General features: G+C 38.9%; 1 protein-coding gene across 2 annotated transcripts in view; it reads left to right on the forward strand.

Moving 5' to 3' along the window:
* Positions 1–14,953, forward strand: part of PRR16 (proline rich 16) — a 142,359-nt gene that overhangs the window by 92,874 nt on the left and 34,532 nt on the right. Inside the window, exon 2 of one of the 2 annotated variants that reach the window (XR_015772393.1) lies at positions 1,361–2,255. Coding sequence is in view for 1 of the 2 variants with exons in the window: in XM_005528125.3 (XP_005528182.1) it covers positions 1,361–2,119 (759 nt within the window). In the remaining variant the exon portion in view is untranslated. The remainder of the gene's footprint in view (positions 1–1,360; positions 2,256–14,953) is intronic. The other variant, XM_005528125.3, reaches the window with a different exon arrangement.

The following is a 14,953-nucleotide window of genomic DNA, read 5'->3' on the forward strand; positions in this document are numbered from 1 at the left end:
GCTGGAGAGTTTTTTTCATTTTATGGTGGTTTTGCTTCTATTATTTACCTCTTACTACTGGGCACGTCAGTGGGTGACTGGTTAGACTGAATAAAGAGTCACTGCCTTCAGTAGTGAGTTTCACTTTTTTTGCAGTGAATACATGGCTCATATGCCTACAAATAGTCTTAGTTTGAAATCAGTAATATCAGCATCAAATTATTGGAAGCAGGAAGTGGAAATGAAAGTTTCTGTGGCACAATGGCCACATCTGGTATAATTTGAGATGTACTGGGTTGCCTCTTCCAGGTCATGAAAGATCTCCCGCAAGGACCCTAAAAAATGGCAGAGGTTTTTATTCATGCACCAAATTTAGTCAGCAACATTTCAGCTACTGATTATGTACATCCTGTGAGGCTGTGAAGGACAGAGATCAGTTTTTAAATGTGTTCTAGTGGTGCATCCTGTAGTATCTGTTGTAGTTACACATAGCTTATATCACCTGGGTACTGAGTTAAATGCAGTTTTCAGGAAGGGCTTTTAATTGTCATATGAAAAACTTCTCTGCCAAGTAAATGCACTGTTGCTTTCATGCCTGTAGAAAAAAGGAGATTTGAGGACTAGAAAAGATCTAACAATGTAGAATCTAAAAACAGAATTCTGGGAGGTAGAGGAAAACTTCAAATAAAGTGCCTGAGTTCTTTAATACTTGTAAGTGGAAACCAAGCAACATTTTCTCTTTCAGGAAATGCTATTTTAGGATTGTTTTGGAGGATTTCAGATCTTACGGAAAGTACTCATAAAGGGAGATAATGCAAGAGAGAGTTTTTTTCTCAGTCTCTTTCATGTTAAAAAAATTTGTCAGAAAACTGTGTATCAAACTTATGATTCTAGGTGTATATTATCACCTCTACAGAGAATGCATATTTAAAATCTAGAGTGTTTGAAAGTCAGAGCTAAAAGATACTCTGCAGAATTTTTGGGGGCAGAAGCTGTCATGTAGAAGCAAAAGCTGAACGATTTTGTCTCCTCCTGCACTGGAAGGCAAAGCATAATACTGAAGAATTACACTTCACTCACTATGATATTGCCAAGTAAACCCTGGGGGGAAAGAAAGGGATTTTCATTCTAGACTGTTTCAAGTTTTATTTCTATTGTATTCAGGTGATGAGCTAGCAAAGTAGCCATCCCTATCATTATTGTTGTCATCATTTTTATTATGATTATTTTATTACGTTGACAAGAATAAAGAAATAAAGGCCAAAAAAAATAGATGCTTCAGTTTTAGGGAGGACAAACTGATTGTGGAGAATGGTTTTGTTTTTCTGTGCCTTCTCTGAGGTGTGCGTTTCTCACTGTTCTCACTCTGGCTGTTGTGCAGGTGGTTGACCAGATTGACACACTGACATGTGATCTGCAGCTGGAGGATGAGATGACAGACAGTTCCAAAACAGACACACTGAACAGCAGCTCCAGCAGCACAACAGCCTCCAGCTTGGAGAAAGTCAAGGTGCGTGGCAACGTGTCCCTCATCAAGCCCCCCGCGCACCCCTCTGCCATCCTCACCGTGCTGCGGAAGCCGAACCCACCCCCTCCTCCCCCTCGACTGACACCTGTCAAATGTGATGAGCCTCCCAGGCTGCCTCCTTTGGCCAACCCTGTCAAGACCAATGGCACCCTGCTGCGAAATGGGGGCTTGCCCGTCGGGCCCGGCCGCATCCCCAACGGAGACATGTGCTGTATTCCGAACAGTAACTTGGAGAAAGTGGTGATGCAGCCTCTGGTGCACAGACCTGAGAAGGAGCGGTGCGCTCAGCCGGGAGCGAGGGAGCGGGTACGGTTCAGTGAAAAAGTGCAGTACCACGGCTACTGCCCCGACTGTGACGTTCGGTATAACATTAAAAACAGGGAGGTGCACTTGCACAGCGAGCCGGCCCGGGTTGCAGGGAAGCTGCCACACCAGTGCCCTCCTCTGCCACCTCCTCCACCTCCGCTGCCTCCGTTCCTTCTGGAAAATGGAGGGTTGGGGATAAGTCCCAGTAATAGCTTTCCTCCTCCGAGACCTGCAACTGTGCCTCCACAAACTGCGCCAAAACCCCAGAAGACCATCTTGAGGAAGTCAACCACTACAACAGTGTGAAGTATGCCCCTTGTAATAACTCTTTGTTTTTTCCTATATATAAACATAAATAGGTAATGAGCACTTTCTACTTGAGCAATAAAAAGACCCAATGTATTACACCCTGTGTCCAGTGAAGTGGCATAAAAATCACAGGGTAAGTACAAAGAGGAATACTTGTTGATTTTATTTGTACCCACCAAAAATACCCTTATGGCAAAGGGTGCTGAAAAAATACCCATTCTTTAGCACACAGGTTGTAAACATCTGTAGCAGTTTCTTGATTGTAGCATGGTTTAAAAGACAATGAAAAGAAAGTTCAGTGTGAAAATACTGAGTGGTAGATTTCAGTCTATCTGACGTAAGGGAATAACCATTTTTCTCCTGGGTTTTGGGACTTTTCAAATGACTTTTGATGAAGCAAAGTGGAGTACCAGGTAACAGCCTTTGGCTAAATTATAGCAAATGCTTCCTTTTGATTCATGAGTGCTTGACCAACTCACTATATATGGAGTGGTTGCAGTAGGAGGTAATCAGTGGACTTTCAGCGGCTTGGTCTTTGGTAGGGAAGTAAAGAAATAATTTAAATGCATGTTGGCGTGGCTCTGGAAAAACTGAGTTGCATTTTGCTTCTTACTTGCTCAGTGCATCACTGCCGAAGTAAAGTACAGAGTTTTGAGATGAGCAGGGATGGTCCCATTAAGTTCCCCCTTTCTCTCCCTCTGCAAAATGCTTGTGATTTATCTCACTGTGCAATGACAGTACACTGAAAAAACAAAGCCTAGTCCTGTGTTTTTCACAAAGCTTTTGTCTGGTGCAGATCTTCGTTTTGAAGGCAAGGAAAATGTTGCTTAAGGCCTCCAGGGACATCCACTTAATTCATGTAAAGAGCTTTGAAGTTGAAAAGCTCTGTGCAATTATGGAACATTAACATGCAAAACAAGATATTTTACATGTTACCACATTTTGATGGTGAACCCAATTAATATTCTTACTAGTCGAAAAAAAGTCCTCAGTGTTCTTAATTATTTTATGAGAGAACATCCTTTTATTCTCACAAAGAGAATTGCAGGGACTTAGAGCTTAAAAAAACATCCAGTCAATGAAGAAAATCTAATAATAAATCTATTATTTACAAAAATTGTGCCAAAATAATCTCAGTGCCCAACAACAAATGCTATATTAAAAAGCTTTGCTTATTTCAGCTGAAATATAAAAGGTACTTTTTGGCAAAACAGAAAAAAACAGATTTTAATTTCTATTTACATCTAGTAATGGGTATTAAGCAGATATGTATGTTTCCCTGTATTCTAGTATTTAAACCAAAATTATAAGAGTAATTATAACAAAAGTCCTATCAGATAACTACTATTTGCAAACCTTTGCAGTAAGCAAAGATTTTATTTTGTGCAAAACACATTCAGGGTCTAAAGCTTCATGAAGACCTTTTCCTTTCTTTGCCTTTGCATAAAAGGCAAAGAAAGGAAATCATCTTAAATTCTTAATCGTGCTTTCACCTCATGCCTCCCATGTGTTTTTCATGATGCACTTTACATTTGGTATTGTTTGACTATTGTTAATCCCACGAGAGCTGTTGCCAAGATCAGTAAATCCAGGCACTCACAGCAGGAGGCAGTAACTCCTTCTGCATCTGTGTGAGATCTTTCCTGCCCAGATCAGTTTTTTGGCAGGTGGATTCTGCTCACCTGCTGGGACTCTACACCACTTCCCTTGCACATATGTGGAAAACTACTTTTAAAATCACTGGAACAATGTGTAGACATACCCACATTGCATAGCTGCAATTTCTTTTAAATTTTCTTTTAAAAAGAAAATTCCTGCTGTCCTTACTTCAGCACTACTATACAGATCATTCTCCTGTTATGAGCTAGTTTTCATTTGTTTTTCATTCTTTAACAAACTACTGTGTATGAGAAATAAGATAATTAAAATCAAATATTGCATATAAAATATTAAAGGAACTAGCACTTGAGTCATTTAGGGGGTTATGGTTTATTACCATAATTTATTTACATAAGCTCTTGGCTTAATTTTTCCGGTATGAGCTCACCTCTGATAGTAGAGCACAGCATTTATCCTCTGGACTTGCCAGAGTCTCATGAACATGTTTGCACCTCCTAGCTGGATGCTGTACTCAGTGGATGTGCATTGATTTACGTGTAAATTTCAGTTTTGTTGCAGTTCTCAGCTGTGGAACGCTTAAGCAGCGCCCAAGTTTCAGCAGTTAATGATCAGTTCTGGTACCTAACATCTTGCATCTCATTCTTTGTCTTCTCCTTCAGAAGTGCTTTCTTGTCTCTTTCCCCTTGCCTCATGAATATCTTCATATGATACGGCTGTGCCATGAAAAGATGCAGCTTTTCAAATGCAATGCTCTCTTTGGCCAGAAATGCAGTTTCAAAATGTTCAAAAACAAAAACATTGTTTTTCTGCAGAGTTTGACAACCCAGGCTTTCTTTAATACAACATGTTCCAAGGTCTCTGTTAAATCATAGTACAAACATTGAATCAATTATGTTTTAATGAGAATGTCTCTGGCCTGTGTCCTATTGCAAGGTATTTTCATCAGTGTAATAATTTCACATTAATAACGTGTCAGAATAAAATTAAGGTTAAAACAGGTAAACTTTTAAAATGTAGTAATCAATTAACTTTAAATTTAGCAGCACTGTTTGGAAACTGCTAATAGAAATGGCATAATGACAAATATAATAGTGTATTCAGCCAGCAGTACTTTTTACATTTATATTAGGAATGTAAAGTCTGTGAATAATTTTTGAGCACCTACAAAACAGTATTCTTCACACCTTTACTGAGGAAAACCCAATAAACTAACCAGAACTGGACAGGAGTTGTCTGCATTTGTAATTTAAATGTAATATTCTCTGAGATTACATTTAGTGTTTTGCAAATATGTTAATACCTGAAAAAAATTAATGTCTAGTAACAGTACTCAGAGCTTTAATTCACTGTTTGCCATCACTTCAGTCTGCTGTCTAGCTTTGATTCCCTGAGGTATTTTAAAATCTAAACTGTCCAGATCTAGACTTCTCAAATGCAAATCAGAGAAGGTGGTTTCTATCAATTTAATGAAGGAGACAGAAAAATTAGAATAAGAAATGAAAATTACTTAACTTGTATTAATGGCATTCATTAAAAAAGCTAACACAAGAATGCATTGCAAGAAAGGAGAACTAGGAGAGCAAAATCCAATAACAATCCTTTGTTATTGAAGGACATAAGGTAGGAATATTCAAAAAGATCATGAATCTTTCTACCACCTGGTAAAAGTCGCTGTTCTTCCTTCTCGTCATCTGGACCTTTCCTAACATCATCCATTTTTCTTAAAAACAAGAAAGAATTCCAAGTATTCATCGATGTTTTTATTATTAAATCAATAATGTTTTTAAAATACGACATGAAATAAGTCAAATACACTACAGCTCTTGATATTAGCTTCCTTCAGATAACCTCTTTATTGGTTTTGCAGCAGAGAGCATTATGAATTCTTGAATTGCCAGAGAGATTTTTTCATGGATGTTTGCTCAGATCTTTCTCTTTCCATATTCTAATTATAACTTCCCTTTCAGTAATGCCACAAACAGTAATTTTGCACGTGCATATAAAATCGTACTGTGGTTGCTGTGTCACTTGTCTGTTGTAGTCTTAAAGTAGGTGTGAGTATTGGGCACATATTTTTGCAGAGGCAGTATTTCTCACACCCTATTTGTATATGTGCTGTGAGCCATGTTTGTAGCTGTATGTGTGTGTTTGGAAGCAAAATACCTACCCACTGCTCAAACTAGTAAAAATATTGAAAGAATAATGCTCACAAGTGCAGAAGGGTCTTGCAGGTGAAATGTGCACAAAGGCATGTGGTAGAAATATATATGGTAAACCTTGCTAATCACAATTACTAGAATACCCAGTCTGAAAAAAATTATGGCACCTGTTATATAAACACATTGTGTTTTATAGGGATATTTGTGATATATCTCATGCAGTATGTACTTGCTGCTGCCTAAAATCTCTGTGTCTGTAAAATTTCTGTAGCACAGACCATCGCTGAAGCAGCTGCAGCACCAGCACTGGTGGTATCCTGTGGGTTAGTATCCTGTGGAGCAGTGCATGCAAACTGCTGTACATCCTCATCTTTGCTAGCAGTTACATGTTGATGGTTTTTAACTGGGAAAAAAGTAGAAGGGATTTTATCTCCATCGCCTGTTTTGTGGTGGCAAATAGCCTAACAGAGCAAGTTTCTCAATCAGTCATAATTTTGGCAAGGGATTTGTAGTAATCCATCTTGGGATAGCTCTGAGGAGCACAGGCAAGCTGACTTTAATTTCTGATCTTAAATGATTTGACATGTCTCTAACTCATGCTGGCCAAAGAGCTCTCTTGCTATCTGAGACTGGAGCTGCTGGGATAAATGGACCTGACCATGTATCCTGCTGCAGGAGAGAGGCCTGTGCTCAAGTCATCTGGGCAAGTCTGCTCCTGTTCTCTGTGCCTTTGCACTTTTTCATGTATGACAATGTTGTCATTGCTACATGGTGGGAGAGTTTTGTTAAGAAATTACACCTGCACTGTCTTCATCAGCTGAGCTCTATTGTTTCAGTGGTGAAGCATGGCTGTATTTAAGTAGCCCAATCTTTTGTTAATGCTAAATGTTCAGAAATTTTAAAGCAAGGGTTTTCTTACTTTTGAGGTAATCATTCTCCTGTCAGGGTATACAAATAAGATGAGAATCATCATGCAGGTACGATGAAGGTGTACTAGAACTTTTCATACTTTGAGGGGCTGGGTTTGTTATTTCAGGACTATGTCTCTTTTGCTGCATGAAAATGGCTTTTATAGACAAGTGGGAAAAAAGTAGAACATAAATTGCATTCGATAGCCAGCCAAGAGCAGTGCTTTGAGGAATGAGTAAAACCAGAATCATTCTGCTGCCTTGCTTGGGAAAGATAAAGAGTGAAGGTCCAGGAATTGCTGAATCTTCTTCTCATGACAAGAGGTTTTTCTTTAATTCCTGAAATATTGGATGTGTGTACACAATCCTTTAAGGAACTTAGCAAAATCTATCTTACTGTTTGTAAATTATATTAAGGAAAAAAAAATGTTTTTGTAAGACCTTTCTGATATCACAGCTGTCTCTAGATATTGTTTGACATTTCAACTAACTTCTTATGCAATCTTGCAAGCAATAATGGGGAAAATTGCATAAGAAAGGACAATAATAGGCAGATTATGATAAAAAAAGAACTTCCAACAGATGTGTTTAAGTGTATTCCTCAGTGTTGCTTACATGATGATCACAACATCAATACGAGAGCTTGTTTCTCTTTACATAGGGTTCTTATCATTACTTGAAAATCCTGAGTGGTGAGATTAATATGATGATTATATTAAGAGGTAAGAAAAAAACCAGTCAGTCACAGAAATTCTCATGGAAGTGTTTATTTCCTTTCCAGTTCAGCATTGATTTTCCTAAGGAAAAGTTGTGTGTATTGGTCTCCTTGGATAAATTAGCATGTGCAAACCAGAACATTATGATAGCGTGTTTTTGTATAAATCTCTAATGCCTACAGAATATTTTGTTTTTCCTTTTTTTTGCAAATACTGATGATTGTATACTGGAGTTAAAAAATTGTTTATGCCCCTATACCCTTCAAATCGAGTTTAAATCTCTCTCAACAAATCCTGGTAACTCCTGAGCTAAGATAATTTCCCCCTCCTCGTTGCCAGTAGGCTTGGTGTTGTATAAACTGACCGGTGATCAAAACCCCCAAAATGCTTCTGGTCACACCAGTGTCTAAGGCAGGTATTATTCTTCATGACTTTCCTGTTTCTTACCCCATCATTCCCTGCAGATGGGACGACAGAGAGAACACAACTTGTACTCCAGATCCCTTCACCAGTTGTCTCAATGCCCTGGGGAGGTGCTCGACTCTCTGAAGCCTACTTGGTGGGATTTCATTGCTACCTACCCGATAAGCCAGTAGAGGCTGATAATCAGTGGGTTGTACCAGGCTGGGTTGTTTCTTGGTGATGTCTCTTACACGGGCCTCAGGGAGGCAGCACACCTCTCTGTGGGTTGGGTCTGGTCGGCATATTGGGCCCTCCATTCCTCTCAAAAGGGAGCCACCAGTGGCTGCTATCCTTCTTTTTATTTACTTCAGGAAGTCACAGTGTGGGCTTAGGTTGCCCTGCCCTAGGCAACTCCTCCATTCCAGAAGAGCTTTAATTCTCATTCTCATTTCCCTGGTCCCTAGATTTCAGGGCTTCATACCAGTTGCTTAAGGACAGCTGTGAAGGTGAAGCAAGTTGGGAGGGAACTCAGTACCAGTCAGGGGTCAGGAGAAGAGTGAAGGCAGCACCTTGAATTTTTGGAAAGCAGTATTTCAGCTTTTTGAGAAGTTAATGGATGGGCACACCTAGGAAACTGGGACAAGGGAGCAGAACGGTACTGGAAGATCTGTGCATGGAGCTCTCATTCCCCACATTTAAGAAATCTGGAAAGCAGATCATGAGGTCAGCATGGATGAATCAAAACCTGCTAGTTAAACAAGAAAGAAAGAAGGAAATCCACAGATAATGGAAGCAGAAACAGGTATCCTGGGAAGACTTTAGGGAGACATTGCCTAGTAGGTGTGAGGTCTTCCTGACCAAGGTATAGTGAGAGCTGAACTTGGCAAAGGGGTGCAAAGAATAATAAGGGCTTCAACAGGTTAATCAGACAGAAAAGGAAGGTCAAAGTATACAGCCCCTGATGAACACAGACTGGCAAACTGGTAACAGCAGACAAAGAGAAGGCTGAGGCACTAAACTTTTTGACTTCAGTCAGTGGCCTACCTCTCTTCCCACAACTCTCAAGTGGATGGACAGCAAGGGAAGCTAAGTCCATCCCACTGTAAATGAGGGTCAGGTCTATGAGCACCCAAAGAACCAGAATGTACATAAGTCTGTGGGACCCAATGAGATGCATCCTAGAGTCCTGAGGGAACTGGCTGCTGTAGTTGCCAACCCACTCTCCATGATACTCAAAAAGTCATGGCAGTCAGGGGAGTTCCCAGGCGACCAAAAAAAGGGAAACATTAAACCAACCCATCTTAAAAAAGGGTAGAAAGGAGAAGCCTCGGAGCTACCAATCTGTCAGTCTCACCTCTGTGCCTGGGAAGGTCATGGGACAGGTCCTCCTAGAAGCTCTGCCAAGGCACATGGAGGACAGGGAGGTGCTTAGAGACAGTCAGCACAGCTGACCAATTTGTGATCTTCTACAATGCAGAGACTACATCAGTGGGTGGGGGAAGCGCTACAGACATCTGACTCCTGTAGGACATTGGACTAATTTCTCTCCAAAATCCTTCTTTCTGAACTGGAGACATATGGGTTGACTATTCAGTCAGGAGTAGGGATTATTTGGATGGTCACATCCAAATAAGAGGAAACTGGTCAACAGCTTGATGTACAGATAGAAATCAGTGGCAAGTGGTGCCCTCAGGGGTCTGTACCAGGACCAGTATTACTTAGTATCTTCATTAATGACATATCTGAAGGGGTTGAGTGCACCCTCAGCAGATGACACAAAGCTGAATGGGTGCGGTGACACTCCTGAAGGACAAGATGCCATTTGAGAGGTGGGTCCATGGGAAACTCATGAGGTTCAATGAAGCCAGTGCAAAGTGATGCACCTGGGTCATGTCAGCCCCCAGTATCCATGTAGGCTGGAGGATGAACAGATCAAGAGCTGCCCTGCTGAGGACTTAATGGGTACTGGGGGATCAGAGTTTGGACATGAGCTGGTGATGTGTGAACATAGCCCAGAAAGCCAACTATATCCTGGTCACATCAAAAGTGTGACCTACGGGTTAAGGAAAATGATTCTCTTCTCGTTTGCTGGAATACTGGAATACTGCAGCTGGTTCTGGAGTCCTCAGTACAGAAAAGACACAGACCTATTGGAGCAAGTCCAGAGAAGGGCCTCAAGACTGAGCAGAAGGATGGAACACCTTCCCTAGAAGGGAAGAGTGATGGACTTTGGGTTATTTAGCCTGGAGAAGAGGTAGAGAAATCAGGAGTGACATTGAACCATGGAAGATGGGAAGAGTGCAAGAAGATGATTTAGGATTTAGTTTTTATTTGTTATATTCCTACTCTTATTTGATTGGTAATAAATTAATTTCTCCAAATCCAGTCTGTTTTTTCTGCAGTTGTAATTGGTGAGGAGGTTTCTTCCTTTACCTTATTCAACTCATCAGCCTTTTGTTACATTTTCTCTACCCTGTCCAGCTGAGGAGAGAGAGTGATAGAAAATCTTTCATGGGCTTTCATCCAGCCAGGGTCAGCCCCCTCACAAGCAGTGACTAAGAGTGCTAAGATCTAGTGAGCTGTTACTGGAAAATATCTTTTCTTTGTAATTGCTCTTCAGAAAAAGTGCAAATTACAAATTCAGAAAAAGGAAAAGTAATTTCATACTGAAAGTTAAAAATTTCTTACTTGCTTTAGACTAAATGTTTATAGGGACCTTATTCATTAATTCAGTGGAAATAATGTTTCTAACAGCAGAAGACACATTAATATTGCAAAAAAATATAGGTATTGTCTGAATTAATAATATCAGACTAGAAATACATTAAATAGAAAATACATTAAAATTCTTCACAATAAGAAGAGCTTATTTGGAAAAGTAGTCAGTAATCCACAGTATGAAGTCTTTTAATTAATTCTGGATTTCTCTAGAAATGAGACGTACCAAGTCTAAGGAAAATGCTGGATGGGATGTAAGCAGGAAGGCAGAGTAATTTACTCTAATGCTCACTGTTAGCCATTAAAAGAACTGATACACTTTTCATTAAAATACAGACGAAAAATATATTTTTCTGATGTAGCCAGCAGGTGCAGTTTTGTACTTGACAGAGAAGAGATGAAAAGAATCAGTTAAGCATGCCAGAAGCAATGAAAAAATTAAAATGTCAAACTTTATTTTTTATAGACAGGCACAACTCAGTACAAATTGCTCAGAGTGTTAATGAATTGCTCCTACTTATATGGTGACTTGAGAGAAATGTGTTGGATGGCTTTTATGAATATATATGGAAGTGTTTCTCTACCGTCTAGAATTACGATTTCTGAACAAACCCTCTTTCTGTATCTCTGTGGAAAATCTACAGCAGAACAGCTGTACCATAGATAAACTGTAATGACAAATCCTTTGGCAGCCAAAGTGCTTGTCAGCTATGCAGGTATTGATCTCAGGATCAGTCTTTAGATGCAGCCATAAACAAACACTCTTCAAATTCCAGTGCTGATGTAACTTTATTTAACCCTGCTCTGTTTCTGGGAAACACATCCTCACCCAACTATTCTGATGATTCCTGTGTTAGCCCTATAATAAGTCAACTACAGACATTTTTGCAGTGCCGCAGTGAACCAGTTGATTGGCCCTGGCTGTCTGAAACAATGTTTATTCCTCAAATCGGTCAGTCAGCCAGACTGTGAGAGTGGAAAAAGAATCAACCTTGTCACAGAGATGTGAGCTTTTCCTTGACCTGTTTTTTTGACTCTGATTTGTTTCAACAAAGCAGGAAAAGAATGCAGGAGAAATAATTTCATGTCTACACTGCTACCTATGTTTCAAATATGTTGTTTGGCTTCACCAAAATTTTGAAGGACAAAATACAATAAAAATAAGATTTTGAGATGTGTTATCATGTGATTTAATGAATCCTTCTAGTACAACAGACTTTTTCATAAGAATTAAGGAAATCTAGCACCCTATTTCTGAGACATTTATAATATATTTCTGCACAAAGTTGTCATATTACTGGTAAAGTAAGAAATACATAAAGAACTTCTGGTGGATGTTTATTGTCTAAAGAATAACCCTTACAGATATGAATTAAACAAAAATGGATTTTTTACAACAGGAAAAATATCATTCTCATTTGCATTAGTAAGATAATAGTCAAGCTTTTTTTCTGCTAAGGACTTTATTTGTTTCTGGGGGATATTTTTCTTATTTTTGTCCTAGCAAGTATGACATGGAAGTTGTGTATTCTTATTTTTCTTTTCTCTTTTTAGTTGTCAGTTTTGTATTCCTTCAAAATAAATTAAAAAAAGAAATAAAATAAGGAAAGAAGAAAAGGAAAAGGAAGAAAAAGGAAAAGGACCAGTACAAAACAGAAAACCACAAACCCTAACCAACCCGGAAAAAAAAAATAAAGAAAAGGGAAAGAAAAAATATTTCTTTGTGATATAAAATACAATATGTTTTAGCATCTTTAAATACATTAGTAATGGTCACATTTTCACCTTCTGAGGAATTTTGACAATTGAAATACTACTTAGTGAAAAACCAACATACAAAAAAATTATCAACAAAACAATGAATTTAGTGGAATTCTGTTAAACATATATCAATAGCTCCTAAACAGTCTGAGAAAGAGACTCATTGGATAAAGATTCGAGGCTCCCATGAATTTTGACAAAAAGAATTCAAGGCTTACAAAAAGAAAATGTAAGACTCCTCCAACAGGTTATGTAGACTGTCATAGGTATGTACCTGCATTGACCTGGTGACTGAGGTGACTTATTAATAACACTGGTTATGAATCTCTTCAGGAAAGCTTGGGCAAGCCAACAGGTCAGATTTTTGTGGTGCATTTGTTTTCATGACCTAAAATATTTTTTTCATAATAAAGTCAGATTTTTTTTATTAATGTATTAAAAATAATTTTGTAGGCTCAGTCATGTTACTGATAAGGTATATCACTCTTTGATAGATGTCTTTAACACCAGTAATCACACCTGCTGAAAAAGTGAGGAAATACAGCTATGATAATACATAATTTGTAATTTATATATTTGAAATCTGTATATGCAACTGAATATGATCCTGATTACTTTAGAGACTGATGATTTTTTTTCCCTGTCATGACCTAATTTTTAAGTACAAGAGCAATATTTTAAGGTCATGTCTAACTAGCAGACTTGTTGTTGGACACTGCTTGAAGACCAGCTGTGCTATTTGAAAACAATTTAAACTTGGGGTTTGCCAAAACTTGCAAAAGGGCTGTAAATATTGAAATAGTCCTCATTTTATGATAGTACTATTTTTCTTAGTAGCAAAATCTTTTGTTTCAATTTATTGAGTAAATTATTATTTATTTGCATGAAAAGGATATCATGTCTTTGTGGCCAAAAGAGATTAGGAAATCATTTAAAAAAAAATAAGAAGTGTCTACATCTGAAAGCCAGCAGCTAACACTGTCTTGTTATAGGTCTTAAAGTGCATCTATTTTGTTTGGTTTATTGTCATTCTGATTTGAACTTGTCACGGTGATATGCAGGCCAATTATGCCAGTGTTCAGTACAAGAGTACAGGGAATGGAGGACCTTGGTCCAAGTATCTTATAATTTTGTATCATCTGAGGTCAGTTCTGATCACTTTCCCACTTGGTAACTCTCCAAGTGGGAAACAGAATTTAGAGCCTGAATTGTATTACTTAGGCAGAAGAATAATTAAACAAGGAAATTGCTGCAGCAGATTAATAAATACGTATCAGCCTAAGGCTCAGCATTTAAATTTTCTTGTACTAATGTGTTTTTTACATACATTGCTTATTTTCATCCATTTCTTTTTTTTGATACTCGGCTCCAACTACAGGAAGCCATGGTGTTCAGTCATTTCTTTTAAGGCTGAGGATAAGAAGTAAGGTTGTAAATAAATTGACATGTTGATTTCTAGGAAGGGGACCGCCAGTGTAACAAACTCCACTGTTGATCTTGTCTGAATTCACAGACTCAGGCAGGAAACTAGTAGAAAAGCATTTGTATGTACTAGTATGTTTTTAACAGTTTTCATTCCCTATCACTCATTAACCGTGCATGCAGGACATTAATTATTTTTCTCTCAGACATGCAATGAATCTTTTAAATCGTATTTAAATGAATATTTCATGAGCTTTCAGCACCTGTGCTTTGTGCTGTGTTTTCAAGGAAAATTTGATCTATGAGTGGAAGCTTTAAATGTCGGAAATACAAAGCAGGGAGCTTTATCATAGTGCTATAAAATTCTAGGAAGAAAGGTACGTATTATAAATTATGAAGAGCAGAAAGCTATGGTATTAGCTTTCTGTTTAACTGGAAATTGTTGGTTTGATAAGACAAACTTGTATCACTCTGCTTTGTGTATATTGATTGGAAAAACTGTGGACTGTACATCAGCTCTTCATGAGGAGAAGGCTGAGGCACTCAACAACTTTTTTGCCTCTGTCTTCACTGGCAGCCCCTCTTACCACAAGCCTCAACTGGATGGACAGCAGGCTGGGGACTGGGACAACAAAGTCCTTTCTACTCTAAGTGAAGAACAGGTTCAAGACCACCTGAGGAACCTGAATATATATAAATCTGGGACCAAATGAGAAGCATTCCAGAGTCCTGAGGAAATTGTCTGATGGACTTCCCAATCCACTCTTGATGACATTAACAAATTCATAGCAGCCAGGTGAAGTCCCAGGTGACAGGAGAAATGGTTGCTGTACCCATCACTAAGGAGGGTATAAAGGAGGATCCTGGGAAGTACCGACATGTCAACCCCATCTCCATGCCTGGGAAGACGATGCAACAGATCCTCCTAGAAGTTCTGCTAAGGCACATGGAGGACAGGGAGATGATTAGAGGCAGCCAGTACAGCTGCACCAAGGGTGAGTCCTGCCTGACCAGCCTGGTGGCCTTCTGTGGTGGAGTGGCTGCACCAGTGCCTAAGGGAAGGGCTACAGCTGCCATTTATCTGGACTTCAGTATGGCCTTTGCGTGGTCCCCTCACAACATCGC

The sequence above is a fragment of the Pseudopodoces humilis genome, chromosome 4 (assembly GCF_049639895.1).
Source record: "Pseudopodoces humilis isolate 2021_Gansu_Grassland_sample_001 chromosome 4, ASM4963989v1, whole genome shotgun sequence".
In the NCBI taxonomy this organism is placed as follows: domain Eukaryota; kingdom Metazoa; phylum Chordata; class Aves; order Passeriformes; family Paridae; genus Pseudopodoces; species Pseudopodoces humilis.